Below are 24,039 nucleotides of genomic sequence, written 5' to 3' on the forward strand. Positions count from 1 at the left end.
AATAACTGGGAAGTGGTTAGCCCGGCTGGGGATTTGAAACTTAAGATATCCCAAACAAAATAACATCTAAGAGCTATTAACTTGCTTAGAAATTTATGAATAGTAAACTCCATAAAGGCTTTTATATAGAATATAAAATACCTCCATCTAGTGGTGAGGAAATATATAATAGAAGTGTTAAAATAGGCTGTGCTTTATGCCGAGGTTGTTATCCTTTTGTCTGTTTTAAATGTATAATATGTGAAGAACATTGGTGGACCCACGGTCATATAGGCTACCCACCAAGAGGGCTGTGTAGATCTTGCTACACTGCCCAGAGGAGACTCACTGATTGGGCCCTAGTAACCAGAATACAAGCGGGAGAGTTTGAGACAGGATCAGAGAAGTGGTGGGCCATCTACTCTAAAGGAGTCAATCCCTCGTATTATTGTTACCATCCAAACGAACCTGCGCCTTTTGTAGCAAATATAGTAGCTGGGTTGTGCAGACGGTGGCTCCAGGAATTGAGGTGCAATACCCCTTTAGTAAAACATAAAAGTTGGGAAAAATACATACAAAGAATCAATAAAAGAAGGAGTAATTCCCCTCCTGAAGAGTACTCTTGCTGCCGAGAAGATGGTACACCCCGTGTCCCGCGGCAACCGGGTCGACGACGGCAGAGGCAGAAGAGTAATAAACTGTGGAGGGAAACACTCCAATATACATGGGACCAAAAGGTCATGGTCCTGGAAATGCCACAAGAGTGGGAATGAGACAACCCAGCAAAATAATTTCAGGGGAATCCAAATTGACACTTCACAAAAGAAAAGCCTCTATTATAGCAGGGGAAGCCAATGCTCATTAAAGAAGTCAGTAACATTTATAATCTTAATCAGCACATTTTTTAACATTTAACATTTGTACAAGCAAGACTCACGAACCCTTCAATTGGTCTTTAATTTGATGGGAAGACCAGGTCATTATCCAATCACAGATCACCTCTGAAGCCCCCAGCTTTCAAGTTACACTAGACTCTCTCATTAAGTGGAAGGGTACTAGTTATAAACGGCCCGGGTGTAAGGTACTATATATGTGCCCAGCTTCTAATCCAGGCAGAGGATATTGTAATTATCCTGGTGAATTTTATTGTAGATATTGGGGCTGTGAAACAATTTCCATGGGGTGGAAAGTACAGAACCCAGATAAGCATCTAAAGGTTGAACGGGGTCCACACGGATGTATAAAGCCCAGGACAGATCCCTCGGGGGCAGTAATGTATGTTGGGACTTGCAAATTTCACTATATCAATATCACACAATCCCAAGACCCTGGGTGGTTATTGGGACGAACTTGGGGTCTCAGGGTATGGGAACCTGGAAAAGATCAGGGAATGCACATTCTTATAAAGGAAGAGGTGGTTCCCCATGATTCGAGATCTGTGGGACCAAATCCAGTGGTGTGGGGAGCAGTAGACCCCAAAGTAAGGGATCAGAATAACCATTCAGAAAAACTAGAAAATAGCAAGTTCCAAGTATCAACCACGGTAGGGATACCCCAAGAATATGGAAACGAAGCCCTTTGGAAAATTTTACAGGCTACCTTTAAAGCGTTAAATAATACACACCCAAATTTAACTAGGGAATGTTGGTTATGCTATAACATTAACCCACCCTTTTATGAAGCCATAGGCTCCATAGCAGAACCAAAAAGGGTAAACGGTACCAATCCTGCTGCCTGCTTATGGAAAACAGGAAGAGAAGATACCCCAGGAATAACATTATCTCGAGTCACTGGAAAAGGAAAATGTCTAGGAAATGTGCCCCCAAATAAGAATCATTTATGTCAGACAAAAATGCAGATTAAGGACCCTTGCAAGCCAGCTCAGTGGCTGATTCCAGCAGCTAATACTAAATGGGTTTGTAACACCTTAGGAGTAACCCCATGTGTTTCTATAACAGCCTTTAATGAAACCTACGAATTTTGCATACAGGTTATAATAGTTCCCAGGATTATTTATCATTCTGAAGAATATGTGTATACACAATACCAAAACCCAGAACATCATTTGGTGAAGCGAGAACCCCTCATGGCACTAACAGTAGCCGTATTGCTAGGCATAGGAGGAGCTGGACTAGGAACAGGTATAGCATCCTTAGCGAATCAACACCAGGGGTTCAGAGAGCTTAGAATTTCAGTAGATGAGGATTTAAGAAGAATCGATAAATCTATAGAAGACCTCACAGATTCCCTAGACTCGCTAGCTGAGGTGGCCTTGCAAAATAGAAGGGGATTAAATCTATTATTTTTACAGCAAGGGGGCCTATGTGCTGCGATCAGGGAAGAATGCTGTGTATATGTAAACAAAAGTGGGGTAGGAAGAGAAACTATGGCCAAATTACGGGAAGGACTGGAAAAGAGAAAGAGAGAACAAGAAATGCAACAAAGTTGGTACGAATCCTGGTTTAACTATTCTCCCTGGTTAACAACTCTGCTATCTACCATAGCGGGACCGCTAATTTGACTAATTTTAGGACTTAGTTTTGGCCCTTGCATTTTCAAAAAAATCATTAGCATCATGAAAAGCAAGTTAGAAGCAGCTCACCTTATGTTAATACAAGCTAAATATGAAACCTTAAATGGGGAAGAGACAGAAGATTATTTAGAACTAAGTAAAAGAGAACTACAAAGATTTAGCGAACAAAAGTAAGGCATAGAAAAAGGGGGGGATTGTGATAAGCAGAGACCCTTTTGTTCGCCTAAACATGTAGATACGATGTTAGCAAAACTATGCTTTGTGGAATCAGGATGAGGTTGAAGGTTGCCACTGACGCTTGCATAAATCACTAACGGCCTTGCGAGCTTTCTTGAATTCCAGAAAGTCACCAAAGATAAGCCTTAACAGAAAACAGTGAAGAAAGGTCAAAAGGATAAGACTGAGGAAGACCTATGATCTTCATCCCGCGACCACCAGAAGGCAGAAAAAAGACCCCCTAGCAACCGGAGACACATGCGCAGAGACAGCAGAGAAAGGACACGTAACCCGGAAGCCGGGTTAAAAGGGGGAGTATGGAAACCAGCGGTGCGGCAGTTCCGTGGAGCGGGAATTCTCCTGCTCCCCTGTCGCCCAGCGCTGATCTATTGCTTATTGCTTGCTTGCTGTGATTAATAAAACTCTTCTCTGATTGAACCATATCACTCTCTTGAGGGAATTCATAACAATCAGCAGCTGTTGTTTAATGCACAGCGGCAAGCTTATTGTCAAGAAAGTGTAAATGTGCAAAGACAGGCAGGTGATTCACTGCACGGGCTAACTTTGGAAGAACTTACAGGATTAGGAGCATATAGTCAAGTGGAAGCACAAGCTATTCTGGGGCTACCCAAGTTGAGAGAAGGGATGCGGTTAGTGCAAGCTGCATTTGATCGGATTAAGGAGCCAGGAGGTTATTCCATCTTATATGGGTATTAAACAAGGGCCAGATGAGCCATTTGGAGCATTTATTGATAAAGCGGCTGCAGCTATAGAGCGGGCAGGTGTTCCTGAATATATGAGGGGAGCATTATTAAAACCATGTGCATTACAAAGTTGTAATGCAGCAACCAGGTCAGTTTTAAATTCCCTAAATGCTAACTGGACTATTGAAGAGGCATTAGAAAGGATGTCTAATATACCAGTGGGCTCACAGGCAATATTAGTCCAGGCAATTAAAGAACTAGGGCAAGGGTTAGAAAGCAGGCTGCAGCTACTCAGAGTCAGGTTTTAGCAGCTCTTGCACCCCTACAAGCACCTACAACCAACAATGGCAGGATTCCAGCCTCCCGACTCAAATGTTTTCGCTGTGGCAACCTTGGACATATTTGGAAGGAATGTACTGTGCCATCTGTTTGGGGCAATCACTGTCGGTCTAATACCCACGCTGATAATGTCTGCCGCCGGCGATCGGGAAACGGGAAGGCCAGCGCGAGGAGCCGCCGCGCCAGGACACAAATAGCAGCTGCCGGAACATCAGTGCTTCAACTTCCCTCCAGCCTGCCACAGCAGGGAGCCTCGGCCTGGACCTGGCAGCCTCAGTGACTGTGGATTTATTGACATCCCAGCCCTACAAGATTCCCACGGGAATTATTGGACCAGTGATAATAAATGGAAAAGCTGTGGGTGCAGTAGTGTTGGGACATTCATCTGCTAGTCTAATGGGACTGTTTATTTTACCTGGAGTAATTGATGTGGACTATTCTGGTGAAATATATATCATGGCATATACGCTGGCACCACCAGCCAGAATTGATAAGGGACAGGGAATTGCACAATTCGTGCCACTACCGCAATATACCCATCAGTTGACACCATTGAAAAATCAATGACAGGGTACAGGTGGATTTGGTTCTACAGGAGGACTTACATTACTTACTCTGGACTTAAACACTTGACCCAAGCAAACAGTTGTTCTCAATTATAACGGAGAATCCCATCAATTAGAAGGATTATTGGATACTGGAGCAGACTCAAGCATTGTTGCTCCACAGTATTGGCCCCAGGAATGGCCTTTGTTGCCTAGTACGGTTACTGTTAAAGGGGTGGGAGGCTTAACTTTGGCAAAAAAGTCTCCACAAATCCAGATTCAATTAGATGGGAAGGTCATCAGTTCTGTTTTGTCAATTGTCCCATTATCAGACAAGGTTCAATTTCTAATAGGGAGAGATATTTTGTCACAACTTGGTGTTATTTTGACCAGTGAGCACCCTTTAGAATAGAGGCCATTGTTTGGACTTTCCCACTCCCACTTAAATGGATAATTCAGGAACCAGTATGGGTTGAACAGTGGCTTTTAAAAAGGGAAAGTCTGCAGTAAGCTCATCAATTAGTGCTGGAACAATATCAACAAGGACATTTAAAGTTGTCAACAAGTCCTTGGAATACCCCTATTTTTGTTATAAAAAAGAAGTCTGGGAAATATCGATTGCTGCATGACTTACGTGCAGTAAATGAACAATTGGAGCCAACGGGGGCACTACAACCCGGTTTGCCCAAGCCTGCAATGTTGCCAAAAGATTGGCCCTTGTTAATAATTGATTTAAAGGACTGTTTTTTCACTATCCCACTGCATGAACAGGATACTTGCAGATTTGCTTTTACCTTGCCTTCATTAAATCGAGCAGAACCAGACATGAGATTTGAATGGACAGTTTTACCACAAGGTATGTGTAATTCTCCTACCTTGTGCCAGCTTGATGTTGATAATGCTTTGCAGCCACTACGTGTTCAGTGGCCTACAACTATTATTTATCATTATATGGACCATATTCTTTTTGCTCAGTCGCAACCTTTTGCAGATAAACAAGTTAAAGACATTCAAACACAACTACTTCAGAATGGACTGCTTGTTGCACCTGAGAAAATACAGCTGTCATCCCCATGGAAATATCTCGGGTGGACTGTAACTGAGCAGTATGTTGCCCCTCAGAAACTGTCATTAAACCTGTCACTTCTTACTGTTCATGATGCTCAGCGATTGCTAGGAGATTTACAATGGCTTAAACCTGTTGTGGGTATTCCTAATGAGCTTTTACAATCCTTACAACCTTTGTTAAAGGGTACTGATCCTACAGCACCTATACAGGTCACCAGTGAACAACAAGAAGCTCTCAATAAAATAATGGACTGTATCCAGACAGGTGTTGTTCGTAGGTGAGATCCAGACTTGGACATTAACCTTACTGTATGGTTTGGACCTCAACATCTCATCGGCGCCTTAATGCAACAACAGAAGAAAACAGGGGAGATATGGGTATTAGAGTGGTTGATGCCACCACTACAACAGAGACATACTTTAATTCAAAAAATTGAAATTTTAGCAAATTGGATAAAACAAGGGCGGAAGCGATTGTGCCAAATTATGGGTGCAGATCCAGCTGAAATTCAGATAGCAATAAAAAAGGACACTTTAGATTGGTATTTAATTCACAGTTCGACACTGCAAGAAGCATTGCTTGACAACAGCAGTGTGGGCAGTACTGAGGAAGTGCCTCGAATACCAGTACGATGGATAGGCCAGCAGAATTGGATTGAGAAGCCCAAACGATCATTTGTGCCAACAGCAGGGGCATCAAGTGTGTTCACTGATGCTGGAAAGAAATCTCGTACAGCTGCTGCTATATGGCAAGATTCACAAGGACAATGGAACCATCATCCTATTCCAGCTCAAAAGGAGGATACATTACAAATTCTGGAATTAGTCGCTGTTGTTTGGCTTTTGGTGCAGTTTAAGGGTCCTGTTAATGTGGTAACTGATTCTTCATACGTTGCAGGAGTGAGTGACCGTACTGAAAATGCAGACATAAAGGAAGTAAGAAACCTTTGTTTATATGAACTGTTTTTGCAACTTCAAAGAGCAGTAAAATTGAGGATGGCTGCCTTTGCTATTATCCATATTCGTAGCCACAAATGGCATGTGGGTTTAGGAGAAGGAAATGCTAGGGCAGACCGATTGGTTTCACTGTCCCAAAATAGCCCTGTCCCATCACAGATATTAGCTAGAGAAGCTCATGCTAGATTGCTTGATGGCTATTATGCCATCTTTCACCAAAATGCAAAAGGTCTCCATTGGGAGTTTCCGATACCATTAGAGGAGGCTCGGGCTATTGTCAAAGCATGTCCTATTTGTAGTTTTCATACTCAAGGCAGTGGATTGGGTCTTGGGGTAAACCCTAGAGGATTACAGGCTAATGAGTTGTGGCAAATGGATATTACTCATGTTGCAGAGTTTGGGAGAGTTAAATATGTACATGTCACCGTCGATACTTATAGTCATTACATCTGGGCTACAGCTCAATCTGGCGAGAAAGCACAGAATGTTGAGCGACATTTAGTAAATTGTTTTGCAGTCATGGGAGTTCTACGTTCTATTAAAACAGGCAATGGACCTGCTTATTGTAGTAGTAGAATTAAGCAGGTGATGCAATCATGGGGAATCAAACACATAACAGGGATTCCACATTCCCCCACAAGTCAGGCAATAGTAGAACAAGCAAATGGTAGCTTAAAACAATATCCAAATAAATTTAGGGAGATCAAAGATCCACAAGAACAATTATTACGTTGTTTATTTGTTTTAAATTTTCTGTGTATTTTTGGAAACAGTGATTTGCCTGCAGCAGTACATCATAGTGCACCTGAAGCAGAGAAAACTCAAAGTCCAATATGGGTTCGCTATAAAGATCCAAAAACAGGTCTGTGGGGAGGTCCCAGCAAGGTACTGTATTGGGGACTGTCATGGAGTTACTTTACCTTTAAGGGAGTTGGAGCTGCTGGGAAGTGCTTGGAGTCTTTTCTCCTGGCCAATTATCGGTCATTGCTGGGAATTGACAGCAGTTTAGGCCATTGAAAAGTGGGATCAACTTGTGAACCCTACCTTAAAATGTAAAAGCAGAGCTCTCTGGGTTCTCTTTGTTTCCTGGCTGTGGAGGGTGGCGGAGCCCCAGGCCTCCCGTCCCTGACCAGGCCATGCGGCCGGGCGCGGATGGGGCCGGGCCTGCCCCGTCTCCCGGCCGGGAGATGGGGGGGCCCAGGGAAGGTTTTCCTCGGGCCTGGGCCGGGCCGAGCCGATCTCTGGCTCGGCTGCAGGTTTTGCTGTAACTAATTCACTAGAAACCGCCCAGTGAAGAAAGAGAGAGGCCCTGGACTTGCAGTGGGTTGGAACAGCGACTACACGCTCCAGAGCAGCCATGAAGAACTTTCCATCACAGACGGCTCCAGCTCCTGTTCGGCAGAGATCTCCGAACCATCTACAAAAGCCTGGGCAAGATGTTAACTCTTTCATTACCCAGATGAGACTTGCGGATTAATCTTTTTATCCAGAGAGAGAGAGAGAGAAAGATCAACATGAAAAGAGACTTTATAAACTACCAGTGACAAGAAAGAAAAGAAGCTTCAAGAAAGGTAGAGAATTAAGAAGATGCTTTAATTAAGCTGAAATATCTCCCTGTTAAAACTATGGAGATGGACAATGAAGTCCTGAAAAGAACTCCTTTAATTCATGATATAAGATCTAGAGAGGAATAGTGTTCAAAGTGTAAATTTGAGTAAAGAGTAATTATAGTATAGTGAAGTGCTGGGAGATTAAAAGCCTTGAGAGGCAATGAGAAAACTGTTGAGAGATTTAAAGCCTTGAGAGGCAATGAGAAAACTGTTTTCTGGTGAAGCTCACAGAAACAGATGAAGAAGACTTTTTTTGCCTTTGAATAACATATCCTTAAAAATGCTATCTCTAGACTCATGGCCCATACATACTTCAGAGTGATGTGAAAATGGGAGGAGTGAACTCTAATAATAGCAGCTCTGAGCAGCTAACATTAGGGCAATAGAAAACTATAACAAAAATAGTTTTCTTGTGAGAAACTCCATAAATTAACAGGAAGAAACTTCTGTTTCTCTATACAGACTGGTGAAAAGACTAGCAAGAACTGGGACTGTTTTAACCATCAGAGTTCCAGAGTTTTTGTCTCTGTTGTCATGTGAACAAGGGAATAGTGGGTAGATATAGATGCTAAATCTGAACTACAGTGCCTGTACAAATTGCAGGCCGCATGGCTCCTCAGGCTGCTTGAGAAAGTATCCTGGGAAAAATATGAGAAGGAATTAAAACAATTCTCAGGGACACTAAACAGCCTTGCAGGTGTTGTTTTGCAGCCTCTTGTTTCTCCTTGCAGGAGACAGTCAGGGGGGCAGAGTGCCCCTGACCAATGATGGTAATGTAGCACTTTGTTAGCCAATAAGAGTTTCTTTTCTGTACTTTCCACGTATCTGTCTATAAGAGAGAGCTGAAGCAATAAACTAAGGAATTCTCGTGTTGTGACTCCCTTGAGAGTCCAGTGTCGTTCTTTCTAGCCGTTCCCAATCGGAACGACAGGTAGATAGGGGATGGAAAGGTTGTTCTGGAAGTTTATTCTGGTGTTCTTATTATTGTGGTTTGTCAATAAACTTTCTTTTTTTTCCCTTTTAAGTTGTATGCCTGTTTTGCTCTTGTTCTAATCCATATCTCACAGCAAGAAGTAAGTAATTTTCTTAGTTATTAGTTTAAAACCACGACAGGGACGTGGTTATCTTTGTGTGCCTACCCCCACACGGCCTGTCTGGGTGCCGAGCCGATGGACTAAACCTGCCGATCCCAGTGATTTACCTTCAGCTGATCCAGAAAATTCAGCAGATACTTCCCGCTCTCTACCATCAACATAGAGATGAGACCCTGATGAACTCTCACATGCAAATCTTGTGTACAGTACCAAATTGTGAATGTTATCCTTTTGTATGTTCCATTTGTAAAGTGTGTAAAGAAAAGTGGTAGACACATTCTAAGTGGGGTCGATCGCCAAGAGGGATTTGCACAGAGTGTTACAAGTTTGAAAGAAATTTGACTGAGATTGCATTACAGGAAGGTGTGCAAACAGGACAATTTGAAAAAGGATCTGATCGATGGTGGGAGATTTATGCTTTTGGGATAAATCCGGAAAATTATTGTTATCATCCTAATACCCCTTTACCATATATTATTGAAATAATTGCAATACGTTGTTGCAAAACACTGACAAAAGTCAGGTGTGATATTCCAGGGGTAAAAAATAAAAATTGGGAGCAATTCTTAAAACGGCAGTCTCGAGAAAAAGGGTCTTTCCTTGAAAGTTATCCCTGCTGCCGAGAAGATGGAACACCCCATGGTTCGATGCAACCGAATCGACGGGCGAGACAGAGGGCTAAAAGAAAAGGGAAGCAAGATCTCACATGGGATCCAGCCAAGATGCTGGCCGAACTGCCGCAATCCGTTTAAAGTCCTTAAAAGGCTATCTCTGATCCGGTTATTGCGGTGGTTTACCATAATAAAGGGAAATGAAGGGTGTACAGAGAGGCTGTATGCGGTCCTGAGCAACTTCTTGCCTCAGCTGGCAAAACTGAAGCTAGCTACAAGCAAGAATTTAACTCCCCCTATCTCTGCTGGGAAAGAATCAATGCTGAGAGTGGAGGAGAACCTGTGTTTGAACAGACAGCCAAAAGAACACCCCTGGTTTCCCCCCATCCCCTGGGCCTAGCTTAAAGCTGCAGGACCCATGTCCGGGCGTAGAGCAGATGACAGGGGAGACAGTGTCATACAGTCAACCTAGACATTGCCCTTGAAAGGTAACCACTCCTTCGTGGGCCTGGATACTTTTAGGGAAACATGAAAAGCAAGGCAGTGCTTAGGGAAGCTGTGTTTTTTCAATATATTTGCTAGAAGGAAAACTTGGACCAAACTAGCAACGTTCCTTTACTGTGGGAAAAACATCCTCCTGGTTTGGACTACCGAGACAAGGACGGTTGAAACCTCTCCAGTCAGACGTACACAGAAAACTCCCAAGGAATTCTGTGGGTTTCCGCTGAGTCAGTGTAAAAGATGATGTTTCTCAGGAGCTTTATACTAATACTTAATACTAAATTTTTAATACAAAATGTCAAAGTTATTAGATTATTAGATGACAGGCGAATTGCGGTTGGGAGGCAGCTGACGTGGTCCCCAGCTTGATAAACACTGTTCCCAACAGTGATCAGCACGGGCATGAAATCAGGTTCATCTCAGTTTATTGCCGAGAGGTCTAGAGGAACATGTCAGTGCACCAAGAGCAGGTTTGGAATCTGTGCAGTGCAAGAGACTCTGCACAAGCTCTCTGGGCAACCGACTGCCAGGGGCAGGAGCCCTGGGGTGGCCGTGCCTGAACAGCACCTTTGTGCCTACAGTGCCACCCTCGATGGCTGCCCTGGAGCCTGGGATTGGACCCTGGACTTGCTGCAGGAGTCTCTGGCCTGGTTCCGTGCTGACCAAAGGCTTGGAACCATGTCAGAACCTCGGTTGCCAAGGGGGTGGCCTCAAGTGGCTGCCGGGCATGTGAGGCCATGGCTGCGTGAATCTTGGGAGCAAGATGCTGATGTCAGAGTGGCCATTGTGACGCGTGCGACCAAAGCCCCAAAAGGGAAGGCTGGGCTCAGGCCGTGTGTCACTGCGACCTGGCAACGGGAGGAGAAGGTAAGGCAGGGAAGCAGCTGCCCAGGGACCAGAGGGGCCCCACACCTCGGCGCTCTGGGCCTGTGCTGCAGGCTCACCTGCCTCTCCCTTCCCAGAATCAGCGCAGGAATATCCAGAGGAGACGGCGGTGTTCCTCAGCGCGACGACGGGAGCAGAAGGCGGACAGGAGCAGGGCTCACGCAGGGCTGACCAGGGAGTAGCACCCTCGTAGCTCTGGGCCTGTTCTCCAAACTCCCATCACTTTTCTTCCTCCCACAGAGAGAGAGGACCAGCACCTGGCGGAGACAGCGGCGTTCCTGGACAGGGACTCAGCGCTGACAGCCGCCATGTGCGACAGGGAGCAGGAGGGCCCTGATGGCAGGGAGCCAGGTGAGGGCAAAGCAGCCCCTCCCACAGCCTGGCCGAGGGGCTGTCGGGGTGGCCAGCGTGGGGCCCAGAGCAGAGGCCAAAGGAGGCAGGAGCTGCTCAGGCAGGCCAGGGCTGGCAGCCTCCTTCCTCCTCAAGTGGGGCCCAGCTGGGCCAGGGGGCAGCTGTTGGGAGCCCCGTGCCCGCAATGGCCGCTGTTCTCCAAGGCCTCCAGCCCTGCCCATCAGCCAGGCACGCAGGCAGGGACAGAGCAGCCCTTGGGGTCGATGCTGCAGGCTGAGAGCCCCACAGAGCTGCTGACGCCCGCTGCCATTGTGTCTGTCCCCTGCAGCATGCCTGCTGTGTCGCCGTGCAGAGGCTGACCCGGACACCTGCGGCGACAAACAGGAGAAATACGGGCTCTATGCCCACATCTTCTGCCTGGTGAGTGGCTCCGGGCACTCCCTCCAGCATTGCAAGGGGCAGTCCCTGCCACCCTGTCCTCATCAGCTCTTCCCATTTTCTGCAGTATTTTGCCACGCTGCTTTTCCGGCAAGCAAAAAAATGTGTTGGACTCCTGGGTTTCCTCCTTCAAGATATCCAGCTTGCAATCAGGCGGGCGGCATGGAAGGTGAGGGCCTGGCAAAAGAGCAGGGAGATTTGTGCCAGGAGAGGCTGGCCAGAGCTTAGCCCAGAGCCCCAGCAAGGAAGGCTGGCCATGCAGCCGGCTGTGGGACAAAGTCTGGCTCCCAGCAGCTCCGTGGAGCCTCTGGCACAGGAGCTCCCCTCACCAGCTGGCTCTGTGGGCTGAGCGCCAGCAGCGGCCCCATCCTGCTCTCTGCCTGCAGCCCTGGGGCTGCCTGGGGAGGTCCCCAGGCTGCCGCTGATGGGGCTGCCTGGCTCATTCCAGCACTGCTGCGTCTGCGGCCAGAGCGGGGCCACCATCCTGTGCTGCAAGGAAGGCTGCAACAGATGGTTCCACCTGCCCTGTGCCAAGGAGGGCGGCTGTGTCACGCAGTACATTGCCCCATACAGGTAGCTCCTCTCCCCTTCTGGCCACCCTTGGGGAAGGACCAAGACTTTCTCATTAGGCCCATCCCTTTGTCCCCAGGTCCTTCTGCCCTGAACACCGTCCAGTGCAGATGGTGCAGGTGACTCCAGAGCCGGGCACCGAATGCCCCATCTGCATGGAGCCAGTGGAGGACAGAATGACCTTCAAGACCATCGTGTGCCCGACGTGCAAAAGAGCCTGGTTCCACAGGGACTGCCTCCAGGTGGGAGCCATGCCCTCAGGCCTGGGACACAGCAGGTGCTCAGCAGCACCAGGGCCTGGCTCACACTGCTTCTGTTTGCCCTGCAGGGACAGGCCATGCGCGCTGGTCTTTTGCACTTCAGCTGCCCCCTCTGCAGAGATAGTGAGGAATTCCTTGTGGAGATGTTCCGCATGGGGATCCGCACCCCCATCAGGTTGGTGTCCTTCTGCGGGGCTCACAAGGCAGGAGGGTGCAAGTGCCGTGCTGTGCCAGGCCCTGCCCCAGCAGTCCAAGCCCTGCCCCATCCAGGGAGTCTGGACTTGCGCTTCTCAGGGGACTTGGAAAAGCATTGGAGGAAGAGCAGGGTCACCCTGTTACCTCCGTGAGGGCAGGGCAGAAGAAACACATCAGCTTTTCCTTTCTCCATCAGAGGGCCAACATGGGAAGACAACAATGCCTTTGCGGATCTAGGAGAGAGGCACAGCAGGTGCAATGCCAGGGAATGCCTTTACCCAGGAGGCAGGGAGGAGGCAGAGGAAGAGGGGTGAGTTGGGAAGCTGCACCCGGGGCTCTGCAGGGAACCTGTGTCTCAGGAAGGGCTGAAAGCAGAAGGAGCCAGTGGTGCTGGGCTGCACAATCCCATGCTGGGACACTTTGTCTTCAGTGCCATCAACCCGTTTGTTTTCCCAGGCCCTGGGAGCTGCTCTTGTGCTCCTCCTGTGCTGCTGAGGGCACCCACAGGCGCTGCTCTGGCCTGACAGTGAGGACAACCCACTGGGAGTGTGAGAGCTGTGCTGGTCTCGGCACGGGTATGAGGCAAAGCAGGCGGGTGTCCCTGGGCTGGGGCCAGTGCCCAGGCTGGGCACGGCAAAGCCCATGGGCTCCTGGAGGGCTGGGGGCAGTGCTCTGGTCGGGCATGGCCTGCTCCAGGCCTGGCAGGCCTCGGACATTCCTGTTTGCTCTTACAGCTGCCACGGAGGAGCCAGAGCTCAATGGCCCCAGCCTGACCGGACAGTCAGGACTGGAATCTTCTCAGGGCCTCTCAGAATCTGAGGCCATCAGCCCCACCAGCAGCCCGGTGTCATCGGCTCTGGCTCCCCGTTCTCCATCTCCAGAGGCCAGCAGCCACAGCAGCCCCCAGCGTGCAGCCTCATCCTTGGCAGACAGCAGCAGCCCAAGCACATCAAGGCCAAGACACAGCAGCTCCATGGGCCCTGAGGACAGGGTCCATTCCAGGCGTGCTGGGCCTGACCGCAGGCGAAGCCGCTCTCGCCAGCAGAGTCGGGCCACAGATAGACCCGTCCGGTCACGGAGTCGCCGTGACAGGAGCAGCGAGACAAGACCAAGGGCTGAGAGGCCCAGGCCCAGGGACACACCATCGCAGGCTTCCCCCAGATGCAGCTGCCCCTGCTGTCAAGCTCGGGCCTTAAGTCCACCTGTCTGGTCAAGGAGTCACTGTGACCAGAGCAGCAGGACAACATCAAGGACAGAGAGGCCCAGGCAAAGGCAGACACCATCGCGGGCAGCCCCCAGACTCAGCCGATCCCGCCAGGAAGCTCAGGCCCAGAGTCCACCTGCCCGGTCGAGGAGTCGCCGAGACAGGAGCAGCAGCACAACATCGAGGGCAGAGAGGCCCAGGCAAAGGGAGGCACCATCGCAGGCAGCCCCCAGACGCAGCCGCTCCCGACTACCACGTCAAGTCTCGAATCGACCTGTCCAGTCCAGCGGTCTCCAGGACAGGAACAGGAGGACAGCAGCAAATGCTGAGAGGCGCAGGCAAAGGGAGACATCCTCGGGGACGTCCCCCAGACGCAGCCGCTCCCGCCTGCAACGTCGGGCCTCAAACCGACCTGTCCGGTCCAGGAGTTGGCAGGACGGGAGCAGGAGGACAGCAGCCAGTGCTGAGAGGCCCAGGCGCAGGGGGACACCGTCGGGGACGTCGCGCTGGAGCAACCGCTCCCGCCAGCCACGTCGGGCCTCAACTCGGACCTCTAACAGCAGCACGTAGTGTCATCTTCTCTTTCTAGTCCCTCTGTTTGTGGCTGTAAGTGAAGGTGAGAAGGGTCAGTACAGGGACCTTGAGATTTGCAGGTCTGTGGAAAACCCAGACTAGCTCTTGGCATTTCTATGATCCTTGATTTCTATGTTACCATGTATTGTGAAGGGAAAAGCCACCTGAGGACATAGCTAATTAAAAAGGACACTCATTGCTGCCTTTAGACAGATATTTCCCCACTGCTTCCCCTTGAAAGTGAACCAGTCCTTAATGGCTTGGATACGTTTAGGGAGACATGACGAGCAAGGTGGCTCTTAGGGAAGCTGTCTTTGAAAAGGCCGTGGGCTGTGTTGCTATCCTTGATCAATCTCATTTCAGTATAGCCTTTCTTCAGTAAAGCAGAGGGAGAAGGAAGAGAGTGAGACACTGCCTCAAGTGTCTGGAGAAATCGACTGCGACACTGCTGCTGATTTAAAAGACTTGCTTGGACCTTCAAAGGTCAAACCGGAAAAGACAGTGGAAATAGCCTGGGACCAAGAGGATGCGCAGGACTCTGCCCCAGACGAACGTCTGGGACCTTTGCCTGAAAACGACGGAACTCAGGAGTCGAGTGCTTTCAAGTTTTCCTTCTTTGAAGACACAGAGGAGTTGGGCATCAAAGAAGGTAACAGCAGAACCCTCCTAACGGAGCCATTTCTAAGGAACAGCTTCTGGCAGGCACTGTAGAGCAATATGGTGTGAAGAAGGTCAGAGGATTTTAATCCAGAGGATTAAATCCAGAGGATTTTCAGCAGCAGAAGTTAGTAATTATGCTGAAGTATTTTGATCTTCATTTCTACTTGCCAAGGTTGTGGGAGATTAACGAGAGTTAACTCCTGCTTGCATCTCAGGAATTTCGAGGTGCACGCCTTGAGAAGGCATTGGGATTTTTGCAGAGTGGTGAAAGAGCTTCTTGTTGTCATCCCCTAAACTTCTCAAAGAGGGAAAAAGGTGACACAGCAGTCATACCAAGTTACCTAGGGCCCAAGAGGATTTTAAGGAAAATGGGTGTTAAGGTAGAGGGAGGAGCAAAATCCTGGAGTTGACCCCAAGCTCCATGAACATTCTGTTAGTTACCAAATTCTATTCCTGGACCTTCAGAAAAAGGAAACTGAATGACACTGAAGGATCATTGGGGTGTCCTAACCTCAGATAAAATGAGGCCTTATGAAATGATGATGAAGGAATATTTAATCAAGTCACAGTCAGGTAGGAATGAAAGGAAGCCGTGCCGAGTTATCCAAAATACTAAAATGCAAGAACACAAAGCAACAAGCCCACCACACTTGTGCTGTATTCAGGAGCTATTCACTGTCTTCTGGATGCAATGATAAATATTTAAGAATACATAGGAGATGCCTAGAAGAAAGTGGAAGATCCTGGAGCAGAGCTACAGCTCAGGAAATCAGGGAGGAGAAGATTCTGTCCTTCCTAAATCTGTCTTTCCCGGTATAAATATTTCACTTGAAAGAAGGAATTTTTCCTGGCAAGCAGAGAAATAATCTGGTTTGGGCTTTCTTTCTCTTTTGCTGCTGGTTTTGCAGGGCCTCACATACTTGGAACGATAAAACCGGAAAAAGTCACGTGGCAAGAGGATTCACATTTCCAAGACATCACTTCTGAGGGTGCTGATGAGCCGGAGATGTCAGAAATTGCAAAGCACCAAGAAAGGCAAGTTCCATTTGTATTTGTTGTCTACTTGGCTGTAGTAGTTGGATGCTGTGGGAATATTAGTGGCAGCACTGAGGAAATGGGAAACTGACACTGCACACCTCTGAGCAAGGAAAGTCATCTTGGAAAACCACTGGTGCTGTGTGGAGTCCAGAGTCCCAGCAGCCCATTGGATGTGAAGTTGAATGTGAAGAGAGAGAAGCTGAGCACAAGAAATGGACTGGGTTGTTTTGGTTTGGCCAACCCCAAACTGAGTTTGGCCACAAGGCAAAGACACAGTCAGTTTTTGTGTCAAACGTGGGGTCTTTTTATAGAAGGCTTTATTTGCATACTATGCAGGAAAGCTCTTCCGTGTATCCCATTTCTCTGAGGCACTACAGCTCTAACTCGTGCCCATGGGATTTGATAGGACCTTTTAGGATGCTAAAACCCCTTTGTACTTGTCTAGGGTTCTTTCTCTACCACGCACAGAAAGTGCTAGAGTTTTCTTCTTCTCCATAGATGACGCACGCCTAAGAGGTATGACACAACTTCTTCAGTCCCCTTTTGTATATTTTTCCCTTTTAAACCCTTACTGGACTTGAGTAAGGAAGAAAAAATGCTGCCTGGTTATGAATGCTCTGTAGTCAAAATTTGCCATCCTTTCTTGTGGTCAAAGTTGTGGTAGAATCCCATGAGACAGTCCTGGTAAAAAATAAAGGCTGAGCAGCTTTCTGCCTTTCCTTTCTTTCAGATAATTACCTCATAGCTATAGGAACGTTTAGAGCTTAGCAGAAAAATAGTCACTAGACAGGTTAGCGAGACATTTGGGATCCTTTCAGGTAGGTCTATCTCCTTTAACTTTTTCCTGTCTTTCTGGTGTTACTGTTAGACATGCCGAGTGTTCTTGTCAGCCACATACGTCCGTGCGGTTCTTCATCCTAATGAATCTGGGGCTTGCTCTTCTGAAGCCAGTGAATTTTCGATTTAAAAACAAAGACAACAACAACAAAAAAAACCATACACAGCCCCCAAAAATTACACAGGCCACCAAAACAATTGCTTGTTCTATTTTGTAGAATATAGTCTCAAGACAGGCTTAAATGACGTTTGTTTCTTGAGACTTGCTAGATAACGCGGATGAAATGTATGGCTGTGTTCATACAGTTACTGCCCTGCAATCTTCCAGCCCGTCTGATTTGCAGGGTGTGTCAGAATGGAGATCTCAGCCCCTGGCAGGCAGCGCTTCTGGGGCCAGCTGTGGGATCCTGCTGCTGAGCATTTAATGCAAGAGCTGCTGTTTCACTGCAATTTAGATTGCAGCATGTTCAGGGAGACAGCTGCTGCCTTTCATTTTTCTTAGTACACCAGGCTGCAGTAGGGAACATTTCTGCTGGAGCCAACATGTGGTGGGGGGCAAGAGAATAGGAGGGACGTGGAGGATAGAGCTTCTGACTTTATTGTGTTGTTCATTCATGATTGTTGGGAGCAGCAGCCGAATCAGAAGAGTTGAACCCTATTGATTGGTGTTGTGTTTTCTTTTGTGCACAGGGCCTAAAGTTATTTTTTGTAGATCTGTAGAGCTCAGTGAAGAGAAAGTGGGTTGGGAAGACATATGTAGATTTATTGCTTGAGGTGAGTATGGAACATCTGTTCCCTGGTAGCTGTGGCTGAATGCTGAGCATGGGGAGGGAACACGGCTATGGATGTGCATGCAAAATTAATTCAGGACCTCCAGAAGAGCCTGAAGCTTTGGAACTGTCAGGGAACAAATGGGTGTTGGTATACTGGTGTGTGTAACATGATGTTGTGATGTCCAGCCAAGTAAACCACTGCATCTCTCTCTGTTACAGGAGCAGCTAGCTAACTAGATGTAAGGGAAGTGTTTAAGAGAAACAGTGACTCTAGAGACTTCTGCAAGTAGTGGATTCAAAAACTTCTCCTAGGAATATGTTAGATTTTCATTAATTTCTGGATCGTCTAAGGAAGCATAAGAATTCCATAGGGAAACTGAACCCAAACTAATAAACCCTTTCTTGAAAAGAATCGTGTCATATTTGTTCCTTGAAGAAGCTGCCAAACAACCTTACCTTTTAAATCCTTTAAGGGATCTAACAGGAAAACATATTGACAAACCCGGTCAGGCAGTGTTTCTGAGCTGGCGCTGATGCTCTCGGGTTCCGGGGAGCCACGGGAAGGCTCCAGTCCGGACTGTCCGGTCAGGCTGGGGCCACTGAGCTCTGGCTCAGCTTTGGTGGCTGTGAGGGCAATCAGCAATGTCAAAGGCCTCCCAGGCCTGGGCCAGGCTGGGCCGCAGCAGTGCCCCCAGCCCTCCAGAAGCCTACAGGCTCTGCCAAGCCCAAAAGGACACTGCCCCCAGCCCCAGGGGCTTGGCCTGACAGCCGAGCCCAGAGCAGCAGAGCTGTCACACTCCCCGCTGGTTCTGGTCGCTCTCAGGCGCGAGCAACGCCCGTGGGTGCCCTGGACAGCACAGGAGCAGCACAGGGGCACTTGCCAGGGCCTGGAGAAGCACAGGGGTCAGCTTCTGCACGGCGACACAGCAGGCATGCTGCAGGGGACAGAGCCAATGGCAGCGGGCATGAGCAGCTCTGTGGGGCTCTCAGCCCGCAGCATCGGCCCCAAGAGCTGCTCTGTCCCTGCCTGCGTGCCTGCCTGATGGGCAGGGCTGGAGGCCTTGGAGAACAGCGGCCATTGCGGGCACAGGGCTCCCAACAGCTGCCCCCTGGCCCAGCTGGGCCCCACTTGAGGAGGAAGGAGGCTGCCAGCCCTGGCCTGGCTGAGCAGCTCCTGCCTCCTTTGGCCTCTGCTCTGGGCCCCACGCTGGCCACCCCGACAGCCCCTGGGCCAGGCTGTGAGAGGGGCTGCTTTGCCCTCACCTTGCTCACTAACATCAGGGCCCTCCTGCTCCCTGTCACACATGATTCTGGTCAGTGGTGAGTCCCTGTGCAGGAACACCACGGTCTCCTCCACGTGCAAGTCCTCTCTCTCCATGGCAGAAAAAAAAGAGTGCTCCTTCATAGCAGCATACTTGTCTTGATACTGTCTCATGGTTTCAGTGGAATCGAAGCACTCAGCTCCCTTTACCTGGGGTATTTGAGGGGCAACTGTATCAAATCCCAGCATTACATTGTTAGAACTGTAGAGAGCAATGGCTAGCTAGCAAAGGTCATGTTCCCATGCAGCTGTTAGCTGGGAAAGAATTAGACAGTAGAGTTCGGTTAGTGTGAGATGTTGCAAAGTCAGGAAGACCTTAGTGATAACTGCTAACTGAGAACAGGACGCTGTGATCAGAAGAATGTGAATTCAGCATAGGTGAGCGATCACAGGAATGTGGAATTAGGTGGAGTTGACCTTAAATGAAAATATCCAATAACGAGCTTGCTTTTGCACTAGGTATGAGCCTAATTATTGAAGCTATATAAGTGGTTTTAGAGTTACCAATAAATGAGACTTGCTGATCATTCATATTGAGTGCTGCATTTCTTCCGCCGAACTCATCAAGGTGCCCAAACAGCAGGGACCTTTGGGACCTTTGGGATCTTTGGGACCTTAAAAAGGAGTTGGATTCGGCCAAGGGAGTTGGTGTCAGGGGACAGGTCCTCCGCAGCAAGGACGGCCAAACGCAACAGCTGTGCCGTGTTCCAGGCAACCTCACAGGAGAGTCCTGGTCAAAAAGCAACGTTGCCACGCCCCAGGCGTCCTTATAGAAGAGTCCTGCTGTAAGGTGCTGCTGAAACTTTGTAGGGGCTGCAACAGCGCGCGCTGACGGTAAGATGGAAAGGCAAGCAGCGTATGATTTATTTACCTGCTTTTTAGAAAAGCGACAGGTTAAAGATTTTGATTTGTGCAAGGAGCTTCCTGGACTTCTTGCTTATGGGTATGCCCGGGGTTGTTTTCAGAATCCCCATACAGTCCATGAATTAAGTGAGTGGCAAAAATTTGGAGATAAATTGTGGGAAGCTCTTTTAAATGATGATAGAACTGCTAAAAAAATGGGAAAACTGTGGCAGACAGTTCATAATGTTCTTTTGCAGTATCAGGCTGAAGAGGCAGCTGCCACAAAGGCATCTGCAGCTATGTCAAAAAATAGATTATTAGAGGGAATGAATGAGTGTCCATTGCCACCCTCCACGAATACAGTAATTTTGACTCGCCCCGTGCCGTCACTGACCCCTGCCGCAGCTACTAATCCTTTTGTGCCATCTTCAATTCCTTCACCTACTAACCTTGCTTCTGGAACGGAGCCTTCGGCACCATTACCACCCTCCCCTATGAGAAATCCTGAGGTAGGGCATGAGTTAGGTGAGGCTATTGCACGGGAAAGAAGGGAGACATGGGCTGCATTGGCACGGAATATTTTGCAAGAGGGTGATCAGGAAATAGCAGACGCTGTATTGGAAGTAGCATGTCCCGTAACCTTTGCATCGATTCAACGGGGAGGAATACAAGCTCAAATGACAGCTTTAGATTGGAAGTGGTTAGCACAGTTGTGATCTACAGTCAGTCAGTTTGGAGTGACCAGTGAACCGGTTAGACAAAGGATTGATTATTTGTGGGCTACACAGATTTTGTTGCCTGCAGATTGTAGTATTATGAAATTGATTCTTAGTCAGCATCAGTGTGATAAGCAAGAGACCCTTTTGTTCGCCTAAACATGTAGCTACGATGCTTTGCAAAACTATGCTTTGTGGAATCAGGATGAGGTTGAAGGTTGCTGCTGACACTTGCATAAATCTCTAACGGCCTTGCGAGCTTTCTTGAATTCCAGAAAGTCACCAAAGATAAGCCTTAACAGAAAACAGTGAAGAAAGGTCAAAAGGATAAGACTGAGGAAGACCTATGATCTTCATCCCGCGACCACCAGAAGGCAGAAAAAAGACCCCCTAGCAACCGGAGACACATGCGCAGAGACACCAGAGAAAGGACACGTAACCCGGAAGCCGGGTTAAAAGGGGGAGTACGGAAACCAGCGGTGCGGCAGTTCCGTGGAGCGGGAATTCTCCTGCTCCCCTGTCACCCAGCACTGATCTATTGCTTATTGCTTGCTTGCTGTGATTAATAAAACTTTTCTCTGATTGAACCAGATCACTCTCTTGAGGGAATTCATAACAATCAGCAGTTGTTGTTTAATGCACAGTGGCAAGCTTATTGTCAAGAAAGTGTAAATGTGCAAAGACAGGCAGGTGATTCACTGCATGGGCTAACTTTGGAAGAACTTACAGGATTAGGAGCATATAGTCAAGTGGAAGCACAAGCTATTCTGGGGCTAGACAAGTTGAGAGAAGGGATGCGGTTAGTGCAAGCTGCATGTGATCGGATTAAGGAGCCAGGAGGTATTCCATCTTATATGGGTATTAAACAAGGGCCAGATGAGCCATTTGGAGCATTTATTGATAAAGCGGCTGCAGCTATAGAGCGGGCAGGTGTTCCTGAATATATGAGTGGAGCATTATTAAAACCATGTGCCTTACAAAGTTGTAATGCAGCAACCAGGTCAGTTTTAAATTCCCTAAATGCTAACTGGACTATTGAAGAGGCATTAGAAAGGATGTCTAATATACCGGTGGGCTCACAGGCAATGTTAGTCCAGGCAATTAAAGAACTAGGGCAAGGGTTAGAAAGCAGGCTGCAGCTACTCAGAGTCAGGTTTTAGCAGATCTTGCACCCCTACAAGCAGCTACAACCAACAATGGCAGGATTCCAGCCTCCCGACTCAAATGTTTTTGCTGTGGCAACCTTGGACATATTTGGAAGGAATGTACTGTACCCTCTGTTTGGGGCAATCAGTGTCGGTCCAATACCCACGCTGATAATGTCTGCCGCCGGCGATCGGGAAGTGGGAAGGCCAGCGCGAGGAGCCGCCGCGCCAGGACACAAATAGCAGCTGCCGGAACATCAGTGCTTCAACTTCCCTCCAGCCTGCCACAGCAGGGAGCCTCGGCCTGGACCTGGCAGCCTCAGTGACTGTGGATTTATTGACATCCCAGCCCTACAAGATTCCCACGGGAATTATTGGACCAGTGATAATAAATGGAAAAGCTGTGGGTGCAGTAGTGTTGGGACATTCATCTGCTAGTCTAATGGGACTGTTTATTTTACCTGGAGTAATTGATGTGGACTATTCTGGTGAAATATATATCATGGCATATACGCTGGCACCACCAGCCAGAATTGATAAAGGACAGCGAATTGCACAATTGGTGCCACTACCGCAATATACCCATCAGTTGACACCATTGAAAAATCAATGACAGGGTACAGGTGGATTTGGTTCTACAGGAGGACTTACATTACTTACTCTGGACTTAAACACTTGACCCAAGCAAACAGTTGTTCTCAATTATAACGGAGAATCCCATCAATTAGAAGGATTATTGGATACTGGAGCAGACTCAAGCATTGTTGCTCCACAGTATTGGCCCCAGGAATGGCCTTTGTTGCCTAGTACGGTTACTGTTAAAGGGGTGGGAGGCTTAACTTTGGCAAAAAAGTCTCCACAAATCCAGATTCAATTAGATGGGAAGGTCATCAGTTCTGTTTTGTCAATTGTCCCATTATCAGACAAGGTTCAATTTCTAATAGGGAGAGATATTTTGTCACAACTTGGTGTTATTTTGACCAGTGAGCACCCTTTAGAATAGAGGCCATTGTTTGGACTTTCCCACTCCCACTTAAATGGATAATTCAGGAACCAGTATGGGTTGAACAGTGGCTTTTAAAAAGGGAAAGTCTGCAGTAAGCTCATCAATTAGTGCTGGAACAATATCAACAAGGACATTTAAAGTTGTCAACAAGTCCTTGGAATACCCCTATTTTTGTTATAAAAAAGAAGTCTGGGAAATATCGATTGCTGCATGACTTACGTGCAGTAAATGAACAATTGGAGCCAACGGGGGCACTACAACCCGGTTTGCCCAAGCCTGCAATGTTGCCAAAAGATTGGCCCTTGTTAATAATTGATTTAAAGGACTGTTTTTTCACTATCCCACTGCATGAACAGGATACTTGCAGATTTGCTTTTACCTTGCCTTCATTAAATCGAGCAGAACCAGACATGAGATTTGAATGGACAGTTTTACCACAAGGTATGCGTAATTCTCCTACCTTGTGCCAGCTTGATGTTGATAATGCTTTGCAGCCACTACGTGTTCAGTGGCCTACAACTATTATTTATCATTATATGGACCATATTCTTTTTGCTCAGTCGCAACCTTTTGCAGATAAACAAGTTAAAGACATTCAAACACAACTACTTCAGAATGGACTGCTTGTTGCACCTGAGAAAATACAGCTGTCGTCCCCATGGAAATATCTCGGGTGCACTTTAACTGAGCAGTATGTTGCCCCTCAGAAACTGTCATTAAACATGTCACTTCATATTGTTCATGATGCTCAGCGATTGCTAGGAGATTTACAATGGCTTAAACCTGTTGTGGGTATTCCTAATGAGCTTTTACAATCCTTACGACCTTTGTTAAAGGGTACTGATCCTACAGCACCTATACAGGTCACCAGTGAACAACAAGAAGCTCTCAATAAAATAATGGACTGTATCCAGACAGGTGTTGTTCGTAGCTGAGATCCAGACTTGGACATTAACCTTACTGTATGGTTTGGACCTCAACATCTCATTGGCGCCTTAACGCAACAACAGAAGAAAACAGGGGAGGTATGGGTATTAGAGTGGTTGATGCCACCACTACAACAGAGA

The 24,039-nt window shown here is 47.7% G+C and overlaps 1 protein-coding gene across 3 annotated transcripts; it reads left to right on the forward strand.

Moving 5' to 3' along the window:
- Positions 1 to 10,542: 10,542 nt before the first annotated feature.
- LOC147651060 (uncharacterized) lies at positions 10,543 to 18,350 on the forward strand. 3 transcript variants are annotated; one of them, XM_086845645.1, is made up of 17 exons: positions 10,543 to 10,627; positions 10,739 to 11,024; positions 11,120 to 11,393; positions 11,722 to 11,813; positions 11,899 to 12,000; positions 12,280 to 12,404; positions 12,481 to 12,643; positions 12,730 to 12,836; positions 13,053 to 13,166; positions 13,313 to 13,431; positions 13,591 to 14,676; positions 14,997 to 15,282; positions 16,202 to 16,328; positions 16,777 to 16,847; positions 17,062 to 17,149; positions 17,859 to 17,942; positions 18,161 to 18,350. In XM_086845645.1, exons 3-11 carry the CDS (start codon positions 11,351 to 11,353, stop codon positions 14,628 to 14,630), a joined length of 1,905 nt encoding a protein of 634 aa, XP_086701771.1. In that variant the 5' UTR covers positions 10,543 to 10,627; positions 10,739 to 11,024; positions 11,120 to 11,350; the 3' UTR covers positions 14,631 to 14,676; positions 14,997 to 15,282; positions 16,202 to 16,328; positions 16,777 to 16,847; positions 17,062 to 17,149; positions 17,859 to 17,942; positions 18,161 to 18,350. The 3 variants fall into 3 exon arrangements, with proteins under 3 accessions (XP_086701771.1, XP_086701770.1, XP_086701772.1); XM_086845644.1 differs by having other exon boundaries at positions 10,556 to 11,024; XM_086845646.1 differs by having other exon boundaries at positions 10,556 to 11,024; positions 15,002 to 15,282.
- The last annotated feature ends 5,689 nt before the right edge of the window (positions 18,351 to 24,039 follow it).

Source organism: Cyanistes caeruleus, chromosome 11 (genome assembly GCF_971803275.1).
Source record: "Cyanistes caeruleus chromosome 11, bCyaCae1.hap1.1, whole genome shotgun sequence".
NCBI classification, from domain to species: domain Eukaryota; kingdom Metazoa; phylum Chordata; class Aves; order Passeriformes; family Paridae; genus Cyanistes; species Cyanistes caeruleus.

Excerpts from the sequence above, each read along its gene's own strand:
- LOC147651060 (XM_086845645.1), top strand. The coding sequence starts at position 11,351 with ATGTGCGACAGGGAGCAGGAGGGCCCTGATGGCAGGGAGCCAG. Across the intron at positions 11,394-11,721 it reads CCCTGATGGCAGGGAGCCAG|CATGCCTGCTGTGTCGCCGT; the intron begins GTGAGGGCAAAG and ends TGTCCCCTGCAG. Across the intron at positions 13,432-13,590 it reads CTGTGCTGGTCTCGGCACGG|CTGCCACGGAGGAGCCAGAG; the intron begins GTATGAGGCAAA and ends TTGCTCTTACAG.